This window comes from Malania oleifera, chromosome 2 (genome assembly GCF_029873635.1).
Source record: "Malania oleifera isolate guangnan ecotype guangnan chromosome 2, ASM2987363v1, whole genome shotgun sequence".
Taxonomy (NCBI): domain Eukaryota; kingdom Viridiplantae; phylum Streptophyta; class Magnoliopsida; order Santalales; family Ximeniaceae; genus Malania; species Malania oleifera.
Genome location: NC_080418.1, coordinates 88,503,385 through 88,526,372, shown reverse-complemented (window position 1 = coordinate 88,526,372; position 22,988 = coordinate 88,503,385). Strand labels below are relative to the sequence as shown.

At 37.0% G+C, this 22,988-nt stretch overlaps 1 protein-coding gene across 10 annotated transcripts in view; it reads left to right on the top strand.

Moving 5' to 3' along the window:
• The first annotated feature begins 1,478 nt into the window (after window positions 1-1,478).
• LOC131149123 (DExH-box ATP-dependent RNA helicase DExH10) overlaps window positions 1,479-22,988 on the top strand; it is a 56,960-nt gene continuing 35,450 nt past the window's right edge. For 6 of the 10 annotated variants that reach the window (XR_009135135.1, XR_009135134.1, XM_058099238.1 and 3 more), the window contains exons 1-11: window positions 1,542-1,784; window positions 2,194-3,247; window positions 15,317-15,631; window positions 15,772-15,876; window positions 15,972-16,040; window positions 16,301-16,468; window positions 16,558-16,629; window positions 16,715-16,831; window positions 17,316-17,525; window positions 17,676-17,834; window positions 18,599-18,688. Coding sequence is in view for 8 of the 10 variants with exons in the window: in XM_058099238.1 (XP_057955221.1) it covers window positions 2,282-3,247; window positions 15,317-15,631; window positions 15,772-15,876; window positions 15,972-16,040; window positions 16,301-16,468; window positions 16,558-16,629; window positions 16,715-16,831; window positions 17,316-17,525; window positions 17,676-17,834; window positions 18,599-18,688 (2,271 nt within the window). In the remaining 2 variants the exon portion in view is untranslated. Of the gene's footprint in view, window positions 1,785-2,193; window positions 3,248-15,316; window positions 15,632-15,771; window positions 15,877-15,971; window positions 16,041-16,300; window positions 16,469-16,557; window positions 16,630-16,714; window positions 16,832-17,315; window positions 17,526-17,675; window positions 17,835-18,598; window positions 18,689-22,988 lie in introns of all 10 variants that reach the window. The other 4 variants (XM_058099234.1, XM_058099240.1, XM_058099242.1 and 1 more) reach the window with 2 other exon arrangements.

Below are 22,988 nucleotides of genomic sequence, written 5' to 3'. Positions count from 1 at the left end.
TCAGGTGAGCTTGTGTTGGAGAAAGTTCACATGCCTGAAAATGCAGCGGATATTCTGACAAATCAGTTACTTCTGAGAAGTTCAAGCATTATTTGGACTTACTCCATGTCTCCAATTGATAGAAGGGAGACAAACCCAACCGAATGGTTCAAGTTCAAGGTGGAGCAGTTAGATATGTTTTTCGAAATTCTCCTAAGGGGCGTATAATCGCTAAGGTGGAGATTGTTATATTTGTGTGTGACTCTTATACTTAACAAAGGAAGAAAAACATGAGTTTTGAAATATTCCTAAGTGGCAGCAAAAGACTCGTCGACGAGTGTCCTGTACTTATCGACGAGGAGATCTAGAGAGCAAGAAAAATTCAGAGATCCTGAGATATCGAGAGTAGAAAATGGGCTCGTCGACGAATGCCCTGTTCTTGTCGACTAATGTCCTTCTTGGTCTCGTCGATGAATCCCCTGTTTTCGTAGACAAGAGGTTCTGTGCTGCGAGCAGTTTTTTGAATTTTGAACTTGAACGTTGGGGTGGTTGGGTAATTGGAGGGAAACCTCCGAAACACTGCGATATATGTCATTTTGGGCATGTATTGAGAGTGAGTGATCATTTTAAGAAGTGTATTGTGTACTTTGAGATTTCCATAGTGAAATTTGTGTGCCATTGCTTCCGTGGATGTAGGTTTCGCCGAACCACGTGAATTTGTTGTTGTTCTTATTATTTATCATTTTCTGGTTGTGTTGCATTTACTTGTTGTATTAATTCCGCTGTGTTTCGTATTTATCCTATCCATATCACAACATCAACATTTAATCTTTTGTTGAAAAATGGAGAAACCTCAATTTTAGCATTTTAGCAATGATCTAGAACATGTTTTTAAAAGAAAATGGTTGTCTAGATTATCAAGGGTGAAGACTAAGTTGAAATTTAAGAAAATTTTCTAGAAGCTTTTAATGAATCTTTTTCCTATGAGAGATGACTTCAAGAAGCACCAGTTTATTTCAGGAAGTTGTTTATATAACTGTAATTTGGAGAACGAGGATACTACTCATCTATTTTTGAAATGTTAGATGGTGTAGGAGTATGATTTTGCATTACCTATTCAAACTAAGCTGAAAGGTTTCTCAAGAGTAATGAAACCATTTTAAAGGGTTCTTGATGATCTAAGATGGTGTTTTGTGGATATTTCTATTTTCCTCTATTGCTTGATTGTTTTACTATGGTTAATTTGGAAATGGGGGGAATGATATTATCTTCAATGACAGGACTTAGAGCATCCTTTCAATAACATTCGATTTTGATTATTCAGCTACAGTAGGTTTGGTTTTTAGGAAAGATGCAAATGAAGTCTAGTTGAAATTTTAAGAGCATAATTTTTTTCTTCTATTTTTGTCCTCACAGATGCTATCTACAAAAAAAAAAAAGTGATTATTAATTTTAATTCTCTTTTGTTCAGAAAAAGAAAAAAAAACGCCCCTCATCATACCGTAGCATATATTATTAAAGAAATGACAAAATAAGTGATTAGGGCACAAATGCCATTTCGTTAGTGCTTCTGTACTCGAGGGGCCTTTCTCGCTTTTCGACGAGACTGTCCGTCCAGATCTTCTCCGGCGAACTCCTCAAGACGACTGTCCCGTCGTCTCTTTCCGGCCGTCATTCTCTCTCTTTCTCTTCGACGGGACGACTGGGCTGTCTTGAAGAATCTTTCTCTCTCATTTCGACTCTGGAGTCTTGACAATCTCTTCGTCTCTGCAAAGTTCAGCCTTCTCTGTTCAAAAGAAAGTCAGGTGAGTTGCTCTCAGACAACAGATGACCTGCTGTCCCCCCCCCCCCCTCTCTCCCAAATGCTTCATTTATGGAAAATGAAAGATTGAAAATTGAAGCGTTGAACTTTGAGCTTGAGCTGCCATTTCCCTCCAATAAACTGCTGTTTGTTAGATTTTTTCTCCGATTTTCCACAATGAAAGGCTGAACCTTGAGCTGCTGTTATTTAGGAATTATGATTTATTTTATCTTTATTATTCTAATTTTTTCTTCTATATAAAAATTTATTCTTATTTATTTATTAATTCAAAAAAATAATAATACAGTTTTCGAAGTCTTACGCCCCTGAACGCTTGGAGGCTTAGGCCTAACCCCGAGGTTAAAATGCCTCCTCTGACCCCCTAAAATCTGACTTTTCTCCTTTGTTAACAGTGGAGAAGAATTTGCAATTTATTATTTGAGGATAGAGCTTAGACTAAATTGAAGTGAAGTCGGAGGAAATTTTGAACTAGACCTTGAAATGGAAAAGCCTCTGACACCAGGGAAACGGAAACTATCTGAAAGTGCAGAAGGCAAAGAAGCCCCTAAGCAAGAATCTGTGTCTAAGCGCCGTAATTTGGCACGCACATGCATCCATGAAGTTGCAGTTCCTAGCGAGTACATTTCATCCAAAGATGAATCGACTCATGGGACACTTTCGAATCCTGTGTATAATGGTAAGATGGCAAAGAGCTATCCATTTAACCTGGACCCATTTCAGCAAGTGTCCGTGGCATGCTTGGAAAGAAATGAGTCAGTTTTGGTTTCTGCACATACATCGGCTGGTAAAACTGCAGTTGCGGAATATGCGATTGCAATGGCTTTTAGAGACAAGCAAAGGGTCATTTATACGTCACCACTAAAAGCTTTAAGCAATCAAAAGTATAGAGACCTAAGCCAAGAGTTCTCAGATGTTGGGTTGATGACAGGTGATGTTACGCTCTCGCCTAATGCTAGTTGCTTGGTGATGACGACAGAGATTCTAAGGGGAATGCTTTATCGAGGTTCTGAGGTTTTGAAGGAAGTTGCTTGGGTTATCTTTGATGAAATACATTACATGAAGGATCGAGAAAGAGGAGTTGTTTGGGAAGAGAGTATTATTTTCTTACCTCCAGCGATTAAGATGGTTTTCCTTTCTGCAACTATGTCGAATGCCACAGAATTTGCAGAATGGATTTGTAATTTGCACAAACAGCCTTGTCATGTGGTGTACACAGATTTTCGACCCACTCCTCTGCAGCATTATGTGTTTCCCATGGGTGGGTCGGGGTTATATCTTGTTGTGGATGAGAATGAGCAGTTCAGGGAGGATAATTTCATGAAGCTGCAGGATACATTCACGAAACAGAAAATAAGTGATGGGAATAGGGCAAATGGCAAGCCTAGTGGTAGGATTGCTAAAGGTGGGATGGCTTCAGGGGGCTCTGACATTTACAAAATTGTGAAGGTGCACACTTCTGCATTCATGCATTTATATTGTTTCTCTTTATCATAGTTTTCAAATCAAGATTCAAATCAAGAATTGAAATTCCAATTTCATGAATTGAGAATCGAGAATTGAATCAAATTGTAAGATTTGGGAAATAAATTTTAAAAAAATGATTTTAAATGACTTGCATAAATGTAAAACAAGCAAAATAGTAAAATACATTGAAATTTCAACAAATATGGATCATCCATATTAATAATTGGAATGAAGCTTGCCTTTGAAGCAAGTTTTGTAGGTCTAAATCGTGCTATGATCTATTTTAACTCATACATATATTGATCTAAAAGGAAAACTAGCCATATAAGGAAGATATTCCGTGATCTAACCATTCCACTTCTATCCAGTTAAGCTATAACACTTATTGTGTCACTCTAAACTAGAACACTAAGTCTAAGAGTTCAAGAGACACTAAAAAGTAAGTTAAGGGCGCACAAAAAAAATTTAAAAAATTGAAATTCATGCTTAAGGACACAAGCAAATCAACACTTATTGTCAAGATATAAGCATTGATGGCCATCGTAAGCTTGGTGCAATAGCATAATTGCATAAACAATGCACTTAACAAGTAAAGCTAACAAAGGAAATAGGAAAAAAACATGAAACTTTTTGTGATCGTTTTGATCTATAAAATAGATATTGAATGGCATACAAGTGCAAGTCCATCATTGCTAGTTTACATGTTTAACGATAAAAAAAATTCATGTGCATGCTTTCTTAAAAAAACAATAATGAGAGGAAACAAAAAAAAACTTAATGAAAAATTGAACTTTATGGTTTTTAAGGGAATGAATCAATGAAAACAATAAAAATTTGAACTTTATGGTGTTTTATAAGAAAAGTCTTTTTTAATGCGTGGGCTTGCTCTAATAACTAAAACAAGAGAGTAAATAAAAAACATAAACAAAACTTACTAAAATATAAAAGAAAAAGAAAATCAGATCTTTAAATCCGGCGGAGTGGAGAGGGCAACGTGCCAACCAAAAGCTCACCCACCTAGTTGACTTTGGTTTTCTTCTCAAAATAGGTTTCCTTCTCTAACTCTGGTTTTCTACAAATCTTATCTAATGGCAGACATAAGAGATGCAGAATTAGAGGGCCAACAGACTTCTTTCTTTCCTCTTGGAGGACAAAACTCATGTAAATTGCAAATAGAAGGCTAACATGAAAAAATAAAAAAGGTTTAAAAACCTTTAATTTGGGTTTTAGAGGAGTTGCATCCAAATCTTACGATTTGTACAATTTGATTCGGTTCACTGATTCGCTAGAGTTGCATCCAAATCTTACGATTTGTACAATTTGATTCGGTTCACTGATTCGCTAGGCGAATCATATGACTCACTAGGCGAATCATATGACTCACCTTAATTCACAACCATCTGTGATTCGAATCGATTTATGCCTTTCTTGATATGAATCATACAATTCTAACAACTACGGTCTTTATTTGTTGTTACTAGTATTTGCTTTACGTTATTGTGAAGATAGATTTTGAAGGAGTTTTTATTTTTTCAATTTTTTTAATAAAAAGTTAAATAATGTGTCAATCTTGTTGGGTGTCATATGGTTTTCCATTGTATTTTATATTTCTTTCTGACTAGCCTATAGGTGCAAGTAATTTATTTCAAAAAATCATGGGAAATATATTTAGGAGTAGTGGAGAGAGATGGTTGTGCAGCGGAAGCTAGTGCAAAATTTAAGTTATTTGAACTAAAAAATAAACCTAATGCAACTTCTATTTAATATGAGTGATGGTTGTTTTTGGGAAAATTGACAAATACACAAAAAGAAGAGTTGTCTTTACAATAATAATAGATATTCAAGGGCTTAATTTTGGAAATTCAGAATTCATATTTTCTGCGGTCACATATTTTTGCTAGTAGGCATCACTCATGGAATGTGCACTTCCAAAATAGAGTGGCCCTTGTAGGCATTGTTTGATGTATGGGTTTAGTTTCTACCTCATAGCCTTCTATTATATATATTTTCTTCAACCTTTGAGACAGTGAGGCGTCATCAATCCGTAGCACCTACATGCTTGACTTTGCCATTGCGTAGTTTTGAGACATTGCTGCTGTGCAATTTCTTACCTTTATATTATCGACTTCTTTTAATTGATTTCATCAGAATTATTGCATTTGAAGTAAAAAATTTCCTAGTTCACAAACATGTTGGGCTTTGTTTGGTTCTCAGGGAGAATGGAAGGGAAAAATATGCTTAAAAAGATAGAAGAGTGCCTTTCTTGAGAATTTATGAGATTTTTCGTTGTGGTTTCTGAGAACCAAATGACGGATGTGAAATTTTGAAACTTTAAAGAATTAGGTCACTTGTTATTGTTCAATGGTTTGTATGTTATGGGCCTCCATTTAAGCTAGCTGAAAGCTTTAATCATATTTAAATATTTCATATGATCAAGAAACTTCAATCATAGAAAATTTAATGGAATGTGACTTTGATAGCTGATATGATTGGGAGATGTTCACTAGTTGCAAGTTGAGAGGTTGTAAGAGATTTCCTAGTGCAAAATCCATTTGATCAATGTTGCTGGTGAGACATATCTGCCAAGGACGTTTAGAAAAGTAGTTCTTGAATGGTCATGGAAGCAAACTACCTTGTCTACTCTCTCTATTAATATTTTGATGCAGGACAAAATCGAGAATCTTTAGCTAAGGGAGAGATTAGAAGAAATTGAAGAGATGAAGGAAAGGGAAAAGAGGAGGGAGGAAATAAAAGGAGGTATCATATGTTCACTTTAATTCAAATTCATCAACAACCTAACTCTTTCATGGATTTCACACACTAAAATACATGAAATTACACATATACCCCTAAAAATACATGAAATTAGAAACAAACGTCTAACTTACAAACATACTAGCAAGCTCCCAAAATACATAATCAACACAAAGTCATTTAGCCAATGGAGAGATTAGAAGAAATTGAAGAGGAAGGAAGGGGAAAAGTGGCAAGAGGAGATACAAGGGGGAATCACACAATCACTTCCAATCAAAATTCATCATCAACAACTTAACTCTTTCGTGGCTTTGATTCACTATTTGTAAGAAAGCCTAAAATACATGAAATTATACATATACTGCTAAAGATACATGAAATTAGAAACAAACCTCTAAAATACACAAACATTACAAGCAAGCCTTCAAAATACATAATCCTGCTAAAGCAAACTGCACACGCATAATAAACAATTACTTAATTGAGGATATTTGGGTTTGGGACCCAACAATCCATTGACCCTATTCTTTGACATAGGCTTGCAAATTGGGTTGAAATGATCCATCGAATGACCTTCTTCTCATCCTACAGCAATTCCCTCCTTCCCAAAAGAACTCAACTCTATCCTGTTAGGAAAAGTGCCAAGAAGTTCATCACCATGAATAGAATCATCCCGCTTCATAAGAAAGGAACTAGTAGTACACTTCAACTTGGTGCGTGGAAGAACTCAAGATGGCATCAACTTATACTTCTTGTTGTCAACTTGGGGGCAGAAGGGGGGGGGGGGGGGCGATAAGAATTCTCATTTTCATCATGCTTAACCTTATGATGAAATAACCATGGACGACCCAAAAGGATATGCCAAAGTTTGAGAGGAAGGAGATCACATTGCATTGTGAGGAAGGATATCTCATTGCATTGTCTCCATAGTTGAACAAATCTTGAAGGTTCAAGTTGGTATTGTTAGCCCAAACAATATTGTATGGATGAGGTTCAACTTTCAAATTCAGCTTCCTTATAGCTTCTTCAAAACTACATTTGTACAACTACCAGGATCAATAATCAAAAGCTTTTGGCAAATCACCTGGGTTTGAAAGATGTTAGTCCGCCTTCAGTCTTCTTTTTCTTCAACCTTGTGGAAGAGAGCATATGTCAAAGCACTAAACAGATTTTCATGTTGCCATAATCATCTAGGCCACTTGGGATTTCTCTTTCAATTTCAACTACTTGAATGCCATTGTCATCATCTTCTTCTTTTTGTGCAACTGCAATGACCAGCAAATTGTGCGACCAAAACCTTGACATTTGAAGCATTTGATTGATGGTTGGCGCTTGGCCCTTAGAAGTTGTTTCAGAATGCTCAGGAGTCCTATTAGCCTGAACACCTTTGCCCAATTGCCCAACTGTCTTCTCTCATACAACCCTAGTAGTACTCTTCTCAATCTGAAGGATTGATGTAGTTCTAGGTGGATTTTCATTGCATATCCTGCTTAATTTGAGTGGCAACTTGTACTGCATCTCCAACTATAATGAGTGCAGCAATCTTGGAGGTAATGGCTGGCTTCAATCCTTTCCTATACAAAGCTATCATCATATCCTTTTTCCATTCCATCTCAGCACGAGTAGCCAAATGATTGAATGTACTCGTGTACTTGTCACTATCTTTTCTTCTTGCTTCAAATCAATGAGTTGGAGATGAACACACTGCTGGTAATTGGGAGGTACAAATGAACATGCTGCTGGTAACTGGGAGATATAAATTGTTCCTACATGGCTTGCTTCATCTCACCCCACGTTGTAATCTGACCAAATCTCCTTCTTCTAAGTGTCTCCTGTTGCTTGATCCACCAAATTCAAGTAGTTCCCATTTTGATTCATCCAAATACAACTTTCTAGCCTCATTTGTGTCATACCATTGGAAGTAGTACTCAAAAGAAATGAAGAATACACCCAATCATTAAATTTCATAGGGAGAACCGCCACTGTCAAGTTGTGAGACTACTAGTTTAATTCCCTCACTCAAATGATCATTTCGTGCAACTCAAAAGTGTGAGGGACAGCAGCTATACTACCTTGCTTGGTAGGAAAATCCGTGGATCTTTTACCTATGGCCGAAACTTTAGTTGTCAACCTATTCAAAGCCTTGGTAAGTTCCCAAGGCATTCTCCATGTTTTGTACTATCACATCCCTGCTTTTGGCCTGTGACCAGCCTTGACCCCATCTAAAATTTGATGGAGGTACAAGGCCTAAGCAAGAATTTATTTTTCTAAACCGTCCTTTGAAAACAAGTGAGAAACCAACAACAACAGCAACAACAAAACCAAGCCTTAAGTCCCACTAGGTGGGGTCGACTATATGAATCCTTTTCTGCCTATTTATGTGATCATGGACCATTTCTTTTGACAGATTCAAGGATATTAAATCCTTACAATCTCCTTCCAAGTTATTTTAGGTCTACCCCTACCCCTTCTATTGCCCCCCACAGTAACTAACTTACTCTTCCTCACTGGCGCAGTTTGTGGCCTACGTTGCAAGTGTCTATATCATCTGAGTTGTCCCTCCCTTATCTTCTATAGGAGCTATTCCTAATTTACCGTGAATATGTTCATTACTTAATTTATCTTTCAATGTTATACCATTCATCCACCTAAGCATTTTCATCTTGGCAACTTTTACTTTTTGGATATTCTATTTCTTTGTTGCCCAACATTCTGATCCATATAGCATAGTTGATCTTATAGCTGTCCTATAAAACTTCCCTTTTAATTTTAAGGGTATTCTACGATCACAAAGGACTTATTTCTACTTATCATAAAGCCTCTAGATTCCAAAGCTTCTCCCCATAATTCTAACTTAGCCTCTACTCCGTCCCTAGTTTCATTAATTAATACAATATCATATGCAAACTAGTGATCTGACAAATTTTACGCTGGCTGTCAGCTACCTAATGCAACCCTCCTCCTTTTCCTGGGTTGGGACTGGCTGTGTGAAAAAAATTGGACATTAAGTGAATATTTGTTGAAAACACAAGATACATATATTTCATAGAACAACTAGAAATGTTTTACTTTCAGTAACAACTAACAAGCTCTTCACATTGGGTTGTTCTTTACATACAACATCATTCGCACTTCGTAGTCTACATGCATAACCGCCAATCAAATACATACTTAGTATCTCATTCTCTTGGAGAACTTAACAAGTGGAGCTCTCGTTTAGTTCCTGAAATTATCAAAGAATAGGGTGAGCAACCACAAGTTCAGTAGACATTCTTAATTCCCCCTTATTCAAATAAGGATTTCAATGCCTGGCACATGATTTCTTACATGCATGCATAATCATAATGTGCATGGAACACTCTTTATTCAAAGCAATATGCAGGACACACTCTTTATTCACAGCAATCTGTTCATCTAAAATTAACATTGCAAGACATCCAAATAGCATGCATATACACATTTTTTCAACGTAGCAGCACTGTCCCAACTAAGTGCAAAGTTCATCTAAAAAAAGTGCCAAATTCTAGCTTTGCCAATCACTGCTTAATGCGGGCATGTGCCAAATTCCAGCTTAGCCAACCACTGCTTAGTGTGGAAACACGCTCTGGAAGTTTAGGGCCTTTCACCCAAGGGAGACTCAATCCTACTTGCTCAAATTTCACAATATCAGAGCCACAATAACACATGGTGCCAGCTGTTTCACACAATAGCAATTTAACATATGCATATGCAAGCTTTTCCACAGCAAGTAAAACAATCATCTTCACAAGATGAATATCTACCACATGTAAATTTCCAACTAAACAAGATATACAGCCAGGATAACCAAAGAAAAAATATATGCAACCATATCAAGTGATTATCAATAACAAGCTTAAATCTTCTGTATTAAGATTCAACTCTATGCAAGTTTTTCAACTCTTATTTCCTTTGAATAACCAAAATCCCTAGGTGAATAATTGAAAATTTAGAACACCTACCTTGATTTGCAGCTTCTTCAACTCAGTTTAAGTTTCCTTCTGAATTTCCTGTCTTTTCTTCCTATTTTCTCTGAATTTCCCTGATTTTCTGCGGAGTTCTCTCTCTCTCTCTCTCTGGAACTAGGGTTTACAGCAAGAGTTTATGGTATTTTTTCTGTGTTGGAAGGGTTAAGACAGAGGCTATTTGCTGCCAGCTGCTTGCTGAGTGTCTTCTTCTGGGCTGGAAACATGGCAGGACAGCAGCAGCTGGTGGCAACAAGGGTCCTGTAGTGCTGCTATCTGTGTGCTAGGTGTCTTCTGCTGGTTTTCAGAGCTGCCAGGTGGCTGCTGCTCGTTTGTAGTGCTACCTGTGTCATACCTGGTGTCGACATGCTGCATCCTTTTTTGTTTTTTAAAATTTTTTTTCTCTCTTTGCCCCAACTCTTACGTTGGTTGTGTTTTAGCATATCCCTCATAATTTTCTTTCATCTAAGCCCTTCCTACCACTAATAAGTCAAATTGAATTTCCAATATCAATCAACACAACTCAATTAATGAAAAACATGACTTGTATAAACTTGTTAAATGCAAAACAAAGCAAGCCATGTTAATTTATCAAAATAGTTTAAATTTTACCATAGCCTAAAGGGTATGGTTATCACATGTACCCTATCGGACAATAATTCCACCTTTGCAGGCAATTAACATTGGTCACCATGTTGCAATTGCATATCACTAGGATTTTTAAACAATTTGCTAACAATTCTCAATCTATTCATGCAAACCTCAAACTTCATTCTCAATCTTAAGAACAATTTTCAAGTACAACAAACCCTCATAATCAACTTACAAATGGCATCAATTTGGTCTTATTTTCTATGTTGGCACTCAATTTCTAGCCTTTTGCATCAAATTATCACGCTTGCTTGCAAAATATTAGTCCCACAATCAAACTATCATGTTGCAGATCAAAATGACAAGGATGAAGGCCAAAATATCGTGGCTGGAGCAATTTCTCGTTAAAGTGGGACATACAGGACTGCAGGAGAATTGACAGTTTTCCTATAGTGTCGCTGGCATGTGAGCCTCCAGCAATGAAATTTCAGGCGAAGGTAGATCAGGGGGTGAGGATTGAAATGATGGTGGTGGTGTGCAGAAATAATCCCAGAAACTTAGGAATTTAAGAGGGGCTGACTGGAAATTTTTGGCTGGTGCATGGGACTTTCACCAGTGAGTGGACAGTGATCATATTTCAGGTGAGAGGGTTTCCCCCCTGCCTTGGGGGGGGGGGGGGGTGGGGGTGGAGGAGGTATGTTTTCAATGGTATGGATGGTGTTGCAAGGTGATGTCTGGAGATTAGAGTTTAGAACCAGAGGCACAACTTTAATTGGACATTTCAGATGAACAGTGTTTCTGCTTTCTAGGATTTTCCTGTGATTTCTGAACTTAGTTGTTGGAATTATCTGGTTCGAAGCAAAGTTGGCGAAAATTGGAAGTGATTTGCATTGATTTTGATGTAGGACAGCAACTGGAATTTAGGAATCAGAGAGAGATTTGAGAGAATTGTGAAGAGGAGGAGAATGAGAGGAGAATGAGAGAAGGAGAGATGGGGCCAGAACATAACAGATGCCAAAGTGGACAATACTTTACCGGAGTTGGACCGTTACATTTGGTATCAAGGCTACCATGGGGGTTTCATGTGGGTGGATCCTACACAGAGGTGTAAGCCACTCTGACTAAGGCGTCAAAGATTGTACGGGAGGGCCTATCATGGTCCCACATCGGATGTGTACTAGGGATATCTTGGGCTTATAAGGATGGTTTGAACTCCAACTATGTGATACGCCTTTTACAGGACACACCCGTGAGGCTAGTCGGCCAAAGTGGACAATACCTCACTGGATTTGGGCTCAGGACCGTTACATTTGATATTAGAGCTATCCTGAGGGTATTATCATGTGGGTGGATCCTGCATAGAGGTCTAAATCATATTTGTATTTAGACTTTGTTGAAAACTAGAAGAAATCTTCAACCATTTTGTGTTGCTTTATTCAGCTACACTGTTCATATTTGCTGCTGCCTTACTGACTTGCTCTGAGGGCAGGTAGCTTTAATTTCTTGATGTAATGTTGCATGATCAGTTTATGCATCTTCTGACACGTTTCTTACCTCTTTTAATTTATGTTTTAAAAGGCAAAGGCGTAGGGTGAGGCGTTTTACCCTCCATGAGGTGTGGCGTAAGCATTTTGGAACTGCATTTTTTTAAATAATTAATAAATAAAATCAATTTATATATAGTAAAAAAAATGAGGAAAAATTTAAAATAATGGAGAAAAAAATAATTTTTAAATATTATATAGGCCAAGGCATTACAAATGGTTCCCATTAATTTTTAAATTTAAAAATTAAAAAGCTTATGCGCCATTTAAAACATTGGTTTTTACTGTAAAAAGGGGCCCAAAATTTTTAGCCCAAAATCTTGAAATCTAGGGCAAAATAGCTCCCAACAGCTCTGTCTAATAGCTTCGGTGTCCAATTCTTCGATCAGCAGCAAGTCAGCAACTAGTGAACCCTTCGAGCACTCTCGTCTCCCTTTGGCTCTCCTCTACTCTAGTCGAGAGAGGAGAAGAAGCTTTGTCGAGAGAGGAATCGTCGCTGGAGGAATCATCGTAGGAATCATTGAGAGAGGAGAAAACTGGAGGCGTCGTCGAGCGAGCAGAAGCTATCGTTGGGGAGAAGACGTCGCTGGAGGCTTCGTTGAGAGAGTAGAAGTTTCACCGAGAGAAGAAGCTTCGTCAAAGAGGCAGGGGTTTTAGATTCATTCTAGGTGTCCTTGTTTTTATTTATTTATAAAGTTTATGTTTTAAATCAAGCAGCCCAAAATGCGTATGCCTTTACATTTGAGACGTAAAATGCGAGTATTTACACCTGAGGCGTACGTATTTTTGAATTTGTGCATTTCCACATTCGCCTTAGGGCATTTTAAGCCCAAATTGCCGCTTCAATAACGCCTTTTGAAACACTGATTTTTAATAAATTAGGCACTTACATTTTATTTTTATTCACTTGTTTTGTTATAGTACATGGATTAAAACATTTGGAGGCTGATGCTGTAACGACCTGCTACTTATTAAACATTTTTTTTTTCCGTAAATATCAACTGTCTAAAATTGTACTGAAAATAACTCAGGCTCAAAAGAGCACTGAAGAAACTGTCTGTCTCTCATACATAACTAAGCTCAGCGGTGTACAAAGCTGGGAACTGCTATATACAATACCAGAAAACTATAATGCTCTTAAATATAATTACAACACAAAATACCCAGTGACAACATCCAAAACCTAAAATCTACCCCAAATCACTGGCATAAAAAATACACCTACCCTTCCAACTAGGGCAGCTCAAGTCAATCTCTAACCACGAGCCTGATCTGCTCGCCTAGCAGGATCTCCTGAAAAATAATAAGTCACTGGGATAAGACAACGCTCTGTAAGTGGAAATATGCTATTACTAGTGTGTGGCGGTTGAGTTACACATTTGTAATACTAAAATAGTACTGATACTGTAATCTGAGTAAGCTGATAAACAGTATAGAATATATGGAATATAATTTAAAACATAACTGTGTATCTGAGTTTGCTATTTGAAGGTACTGCTAATATAATAGTATAAACTGCTATTGTGTGATATATCTGTACATAGAAACTTCTGCTATACCCTGAGATCTGTATATCATGATATATCCCCTTATGATAGGGTTGTGCGGCCCATAGGCTGGACTTACTCTGATTGGCCTACCAGGCAAGTCAATCTGAATCTCTAATATCCGCCAATTTATGTCGATCTGGCCCACTGCAATCACTCCGGGCCATCTCTAACCTCTATCATCATCTAATTGACTACCTCAACCCAGCATGCTGGGGAGACTGCAATCTCTCTTGGCACGGTTAGACGGAATCCACATATTATCTAAGTCATGTGGTTGCACGTGTCTGAACTAGCAACGGTCCCGTGCTTTGCTGTATTTATCTGTCTGTAATTTCCACAGGGATCTGATATCGTGTCAGTATACATGTATAAATATATAATCATCTTGCTGCTTTTAACATGATTTCAAAAAAAACCATAACACTATAAATTTGAGCTGTAATATCTGAGATATCTGACTGAAATATATATATAATATCTGTATGTATCATCTATGATTTCTGTCTGTACTATCTGTAATATCTGTATATAATATCTATATATAATATCTGTAATCTCTGAATAATCTACTGTAGCATCTTGATGCTATAACTGCATAATCTGTCTGAATAAACTGTCTGAGTGTTATGGTTTAGAAATCATGTTTTTCTGAGAAATACTATAAGTCTCATTCATTGCTATAATCTGTATGACTGAATATCTATAATACTGTAAAATCTACATACTGTACTGTAATAAACTCATGCCACATATTTGGGAAATCAAAATCTCATGCTCAATTTCTGTAATTCTGCTGTAAAAATAATATTCATGCTATTCTGGAAAAATAATCTGATCTGCATGCTTATAAATATACATTCATAGTATTTTGTTTACATATTAAAAATCGCTAACATAGCATATTTCCCTTACCATAAATCTGAAAAGCCTCTACTAAATTCTGGCCCTATACTTGCAGAGTTCCCAGATTAACTTTTTGAAATCAACATCCCCTAGGACCAAACATTAGTATTTTTCTGTATACAACATTTCTTATAACTGTAGGGAAAGCAAATCCTGAATAAGTTGCCTTACCCTGAAATTGGGATGAATTCCAAACCAACTTTTCCCATGATCAGCTCCGGCAGACTTGCAGAAAACTTCGCCAGGAGTGTCGTGGTGGCCTTAGATCTTCAATCCGGCGAGAAATGGGGCCAGGATCGAAGAGAGAAGGGGAGGGAAACGTAGAGAGAGAGAGAGGAGAGGTTTCTGCGCTGAAAATTTTGATAAAAATCCGACTTTTAGCTATTTATAGAGCCGGATTCGTTGACGAGACACATCACCTCGTCGACGAGTCCTGTAGAAAGTTCGTCAACGAACCTGCACCCTCGTCGACGAGTTTCAGTCTGCCTTAAATCCTCTCTCGGTATCTTCTCGTCGACGAAACCCCTGTGTTTGTCAACGAGTCCTGTAAAAATTTCTTGGGTTATTACAGTTGCATACTGTCTTGACAACTTGAAAATGATTGTAAATTCATAATTAGCTTTTCTTTCTTTCTTTCTTCCTTGCTTGTTTTGTTCTTGCATCACAACTTTGTGCTGTGCTGTATTTCTTAAGTGATTGTCATGTAATATTTTCTGCACATTTCAGATGATTATGGAACGGAAGTTTGAACCAGTCATCATTTTTAGTTTCAGTAGAAGAGAGTGTGAACAACATGCAATGTCTATGTCCAAGCTTGATTTTAATACCAAAGAAGAGAAGGATGTCGTGGAGGAGGTTTTCCAAAATGCAGTACGTTGCTTAAGTGAGGAAGACAGAAATTTACCTGCTATTGAGTTGATGCTGCCACTACTGCAGCGAGGCATTGCTGTTCATCATTCTGGCCTTCTTCCAATTATTAAAGAATTGGTGGAGCTTCTCTTCCAAGAAGGTCTTGTAAAGGCCCTTTTTGCCACAGAGACAGTAAGATTTTCTTCAGAAGCCAGTTTTTTTTGGGTCTCAATACCAGTTTTGTGATTGTATTCACCTACCATCTAGCTGAAATGCTAATATCTAACTGCAAATTTAACAATGTTCCTCACTGTTTTTTTTTTTTTAAACAGTTTGCCATGGGATTAAACATGCCTGCAAAAACTGTTGTTTTCACAGCTGTTAAGAAGTGGGACGGTGACAGCCATAGGTTTATTGGATCTGGTGAGTATATCCAGGTGAGTGAAGATTGTGTTGTTTTTATTGTTGAAGTTTTTCAATTGATTTTTTTTTTCCATTTTATTATTGATAATTGTTGTCCAACTCATTGTAGATGAGTGGAAGAGCTGGGCGTCGTGGCAAAGATGAGCGTGGCATTTGTATCATAATGATTGATGAGCAGGTGGCTTTATGACTGGTTATATCAACTCTTTTTTCATTTTTGCGGTATCACCATCTAATCAACCAAGAAAATCCTTCTTACTTACGAAGCGCTGTGCCATGTGATTTAAACTTGCAGAGACATTTTATTCAAATCTAGTCATAGACTGACTTGTGCTACCAGAAGCATATAATATTCTTTGAATATGTTTGGCTGGCATATTGGAAAAGCAGGAAAATTTAACATGTTCTCATTCTGTTCTCACCCCATGATCATTTCAGATGGAGATGAATACGCTGAATGACATGGTTTTGGGAAAACCAGCTCCTTTAGTCAGTACTTTCAGGCTGAGCTACTACTCACTTTTAAACCTAATGGCCCGTGCTGAAGGCCAATTTACAGCTGAGCATGTTATCAGAAATTCATTCCATCAATTTCAATATGAGAAGGTTTCTGTTGAACCCTGTTTTTTTTTGTATCAGCACCTTATTTCTAATGATATTTACTGCCCCATGGGGTTTTTTAAAATCTGTTTCAGGCTTTACCTGATATAGGGAAAAAGGTCTCAAATCTTGAACAGGAAGCTGCCATGCTTGATGCTTCAGGAGAGGTAACCGTAGTACTTTATTGTTCTTACCTCCAGGCATCATTCCTTGTATTCATTCTTTAATTTATTGGCATTTCAATCATTGTAGGCTGTAGTTGCTGAATATCATAAGCTAAGGCTTGAAATAGCCCAGCTTGAGAAAAAGATGATGTTAGAAATAACAAGGCCTGAAAGAGTTCTTTATTTTCTTCTTCCTGGTAGGCTGGTATGTGCTGAGACTGGTTATTATAGTTCTTATCTTATTACAATCTTAATTATAAAATCCTTCTTACATGTATCTGTTAATAATATAGCATACCATTTCATCCTTGCACGTGTATAATTAATGACATCGTTAAGGGAAGTATTCATTGGTTGAAGAGTTTTTTCATTGTACATGTCAATAATGTCGTTTGTATTTGCTTTTTGGTCTTATACACCTGTGTTTATGCTTACTAATTACTTATCAGTTTTCATCTTTTTTTCCTCAAAAGATAGATTAGTTACATTTTTTCTTCCCAATTTCAATTATATTCTTCATGTTGAGCAGCATGTACCTGGCTTAGGCTGCTCCAACTGCTTCCCTTATTACATTTTGAACTTGGAAGATAATGGTAGTTAGATGGTTTTGGAGTCGGTGTATGTGGGGCTCAGAATGATATTTTTCTTGTAGCTTTTGACTTTTTTAGATGTGATTTTTCGTAATGCAGGTTAAGGTAAGGGAAGGTGGAACAGATTGGGGTTGGGGAGTTGTTGTGAATGTTGTGAAAAAGCCGGCAGTAGGGTTAGGCACGTTGCCTTCACGTGGTGGTGGCTATATAGTGGATACATTACTTCATTGCTCTCCTAATTCAAATGAAAATGGTGCGCGGCCAAAACCTTGTCCGCCCCGTCCTGGAGAAAAGGGCGAAATGCATGTGGTGAGTTGACTCATGTGAAGCAACTGTTTCAGTTACAATCAATTTTGGTTAAATGCAGTTTTTTTTTTTTTTAACTTTTTGAATTGATCTTTCCAAGAACATGATGATATGATATATGCTAATTCTCTGATCATCTAGCATCTTCTTTAGGTCCCTGTTCAACTGTCCCTAATTTCTGCCCTTAGTAAGCTCAGAATATCCATTCCTTCCGACCTTCGGCCATTGGAAGCAAGGCAAAGTATATTGCTTGCGATACAGGAGCTAGGAAATCGTTTTCCCCAAGGTCTTCCAAAGCTTAATCCTGTAAAGGTATCTACTAGTTATTTTAGATTTTAAATGGCAGTTTTTCAGTGCTAAATATTTTGATGCTTTTTGTGAGATTCACTTAATTATTTCAAAACTTTGGGACATTAGGCATTGGTTTCCTGCATCTCTTTGTAATGTTTTTCCCACTTTTTTGTCCCATGTTCAGCTGTATCTCTTAGGGAGGTTATGTATTACACTGACTTAGAATGGGGATGTGTAAAGATTTCTCCTGTACCAACTTTTAATCAGTTGATTGTGGATGGGTAAAGATTTCTCCAATACCAAAATTCAAGCAGTTGATTCTGCATTCATTCTCATTATATACTACATTAGTAGCAAGATATACCACTGACACCGTATTTGTCTTGCTTGTATATTTTATTGCGGGGGTCCTTTTTTTTTATTGTGGTGCTGTGTTCCTTCTTCATTTCAGCCTTGTATATGTATTGTGTAAATGGGTCCACCTCTTCTTTTGTTAATTAAATAATTTATTTACCAAATAAAAAAAAATATTCGAAGGTATTTTGTTCACAAGTTCACTCTGTTTGATCATATCTCTGTTGTTTTGTTTTTATGCGCATAAAATTTACTTTTTTTTCACTTGTTCTGCTGCAATGTAATTCTGTTCTCTAGTGGCAGAAGTAAACAATTTTCAACATTGTGCTTGCACTGTTGAGTATTTTTAGAAGAGAGAGAGAGTATGGATTAGTTGATTAGTTAATTAATGTTGGAGCTTTATTTAACTCATCGTTTATAATGTTTGGCAGGACATGGGTATTGAAGATCCAGAGTTCGTTGAGTTGGTTAGTCAAATTGAGGAATTAGAGCAGATATTATTGGCTCATCCAGTGCACAAGGTTTGCATATTATTTAGCACTCACTTTTTTGTTCCTTATTGCATCAATTAGGTTATTGCAGGCAGCATTTCATGTAGGGAGACACCCTAACTAGAATTTTAGTTTAAGCAAGGTTAAGAGAATTGAATGACAGGGCAAGGTCAACATATTCTTTTGATTAGATTATTGGGGGCATTATTTGATGTAGGGAAACACACCGTAACTATGACTTTATTTTAAGAGAGTAAGGTTACGTTTAGTTTGCGGAATTCCTATTCCCAATTATAGATTAATTTCAGTAGGTTAGTTACAATTAATTATACTAGAAATTATGTTGTTACTATAAAGCAAATAACAATATGAAACATTTTATGAGTCCATATTAAGGAATAGATAAGGAATAACTATTCCCAAATTTCATCATGGGATGTCTATTCCCTTCTTATTACATGTTGAATGAAATAATTAGGAATATAGAAGGAATAACTATTCCCTTGATTCCCAAAATTTAAACTAGTTTTCATCTTATTCCAATGAATAGCTATTCCGCCGAACCAAACGAGCTGTAAAGGAAGTGAGAGAGAGCTGTTGAGATTAAAATGCTCGGCCAAGGCTGGGCTTCTGGAATCCATGTCCTGGGATAGAAGAAAACATGTAAGGTTCTGGAAAGTTCATTATAGAAAAAAAAATCTAGCCTGCAGCTCTTTGTCGTATATAGCATAAAACCAAAACAAAAATAGAAATCTCAACCTTTTTTTGTGGGGTAGAAAAGGAAGTTTTATAAATTAAAAAGAGGAACCGATATTACAAGAAGTCCTCACACATGAAGACAGAGAAAAGCAAAAGCAAAATCATGCTATAAAAAAAACAAAAGAAAATCAATTTTTTATAAAGCTTCCCACTCTTGTTACAACTTGAAAGCAGCATACCTTAAAACATCCTGCGCGAAGCCCAGGAGAATCCAAATACCTCACCCTTCCCCAAAGAAGTCCGACTGATATCTCTTTCCATCAAAGATTCTAGCATTCTTTTCCAGCCATATTCCCCATAAAACAGCACAAAGAGCACGTTGACAACCTCTTTTCTACAAACCCAACTCTTAAAATGTCTTTAATCTCCACCGTGTAAGAAAACTTGAAAAGAGCTGAAAAAGACATAGAAGCCCCTGAAAATAACTCTGCCACAGCAACAGCGGTGTGAACAACATTGGGCTACAGTGCTCCTGTAGTGCTGAGCAAGAATTTAAGGTGAAAATTCAGGCTTCTGCTCTTGCTTCAACTCTGCCAAGGTTAAAAACTTGTTCTTGAGTTCCATCCAAGCTTTGCTGCAATCAATTGGAGTGCCAAATATACTGAAAAACTTGTCCTCGAGTTTCATTCAAGCTTGCCACAATCGATTAGAGTGCCAAATAAATGACACACTGCTTATAAACCTTAATTCACTCATGACAAATCTTGCACTTTGAATATGAATCTTGATCTTTTCTTCAAGTGGGGACAACAGAAACAAGTTGCTGAATACTAATTAGTAGTGATGCCACTTGAGATCATGGAAACATTTTTTTCCAGCACACATAATGCTATGTTCAGTATGTTGTGATTTTTGAAATTTGACTAATCAACTCTCTTGTAGAAAGTCTTCCCAAACATCTTCCAACTTTTCTTTTCGGTGTGATATGAACAAAAGTCTTTGTGATTGAATACCCCTCCAATGAAAGGAATATGAAAAGGTCTTTCAGAAGAATCAACCATAACCAAATTATGGCTTTGTGATATTCATCAAATATTTGGTCTATTACTCCCTAGTTATGTGATTTTTGGAAAAAAAAAGAGAAAAAAATCTAATCTATATCCTTATCTTTGAGATAGGCAGCATATGCTAGTGGATAATCCCAGTTGTTAGAGGTTATTTATGTCTTTTAGTATTATTATTAGTAAGTGTGTTAGTTGTTAATTAGTGAGAGTTAGTAAGCGTATTATTGTCATAAGAATGTATTTAATTTGTGTTATAAATAGAGGGAGAGACCTATCTTCAAGTTTGGTCATTCATTTTAATCAAAATCTCAACATGGTATCAGAATGTGATCCAACCTAAACCCTATTCTTTTCTGAACGCTATTCTTCTTAGTCGTCCCCAGAAAAGCCATTCCGCAGCTATCCTTCTTAGATTCACCTCCACCGCATTATTTCACAAAACCAACCATATACCCAAACACGGAACCCTCCGAAGCCTAATCCCACAGATCACATTGTTGGAGGAGCTCCTATGCGCTGCCATACACCGGCCAAATGCCGGCAGTGCTGATCCCAAATGCTGGTGCGTGAATGAGTTTCCAGCCACCTCCCCCCCAAAAAAAACCATATTCTGATTCCTTCTTTAGACAATATGATCAAGCTGTTGGGCCTGTTTTTCGCTAAAAAATCCAACCTTTTTCGACCATGCACTCGCGATACTCCGTTAAGCTCTGTTTGGGGTTTGTGAAGGCTTCTTTGCGAATTTTTTGGAGCAATGGCAGTGTTCATGTCCAGTTGTGAGGCTGTGGCAGTGCTATATCCGTCGGTGAGTCGTTCATCTCGTCCATGGTTGTGTCGGTACTTTGCATAGTTTGTGATTGTCTCAATTAGTTTTGAATATTCTTCTTGTTTGACATTGGTGTGGCTACTGATTTGTGAGTGTTGGGATGGAATCCATGCAACATCAACAATAACAACAACAAGCCTTAAGTCCCACTAAGTGGGGTCGGCTACATGAATATTCTGATTTCTTCTTTAGACAATATGATCAAGCTGCTGGGCCTGTTTTTCGCTAAAAAATCCAACCTTTTTTGACTATGCACTCGTGGTACTCCGTTAATCTCTGTTTGGGGTTTGTGAAGGCTTTTTTGCGAATTTTTTGGAGCAATGGCAGTGTTCATATGTCCAGTTGTGAGGCTGTGGCAGTGCTATATCTGTCGGTGAGTTGTTCATCTCGTCCATGGTTGTGTCGGTACTTTGCATAATTTGTGATTGTCTCAATTAGTTTTGAATATTCTTCTTGTTTGACATTGGTGTGGCTACTGATTTGTGAGTGTTGGGATGGAATCCATGCAACAACAACAATAACAACAACAAGCCTTAAGTCCCACTAAGTGGGGTCGGCTACATGAATCCTTTTCTGCCAATTCACCTAATTCTGAGCGTTTTCCTTTATCTGATTAAGAGCTATTAAATCCTTCCTCACTGCCTCATTCCAAGTTATTTTAGGCCTACCCCAACCCCATTTCATGCCATAAACGATAACTAACTCATTCCTCCTCACAGGTGCTTTACTAGACCCGGTTTTCAAATGCCCAAACAATCTAAGTTGTCCATCCCTTATCTTGTTTTTAACTGGTCCTATGCCTAAATTATTGGGTATATGTTTATTTCTTACTTTATCTTTTAATATTAAACCACTCATCCACCTTAACATTCGCATCTCAGTAACTTTCATTTTTTCTACATGTTGTTTCTTAGTTGTCCAACATTCTAAACCACAAAACATAGCCGGCCTTGTAGCCATCTTATAAAACTTTCCTTTTAATTTTAAGGGTATTCTACAATCACACAACACACCTAATGCGCTCCCCCATTTTACCCAACCTATCTTAATTCTATGTACTACATCATCTTCAATTTCCCCTTCACCTTGCATGATAGACCCAAGATATCTAAACTATCAGTGCTATTAATCTCTTCATTATCCAGTTTAATCTTCTCTTTGTTGTTACTCCTTACATTACTGAAATTACATTTGATATATTTTGTCTTATTCCTACTTATCCTAAACCCTTTAGACTCTAATGTGGCTCTCCAAAGTTCTAACTTAGATTCCACTTTGCTCCTACTATCATCAATCAACATGATATCATCTGCAATCTATGTTCAATTACTCTTTCCTATAATTTCATCATATGACTCATATTCTTAATTCCATGATAGTTATTATAGTTTTGAATAACGCCTTTGGTTTTGTGCAAAGGTACTAACGTACTTTGCCTCTATTCTTTTGGCATTTTCTTGGTTTTTAAAATAGTGTTGAATAGATTAGTTAACCAAATTATTCCTTCATCCCCTAAACATTTCCAACTTCAATTGGTATTTTATTTGGTTCTATAGATTTCCCACTTTACATCTTTTTTAATGTCATCTTAACTTCCAGGACTCTAATTTTGTGAATAGACTATTTTTAATATTCTCTTCATTTGTCACTTCCAAGCTTAATCTTTCATTTTGGTTTTCATTAAACAACTTATCAAAGTATCTCCTCCACCTTTGTTTATGCCTTCTTCTCTAATTAAGAC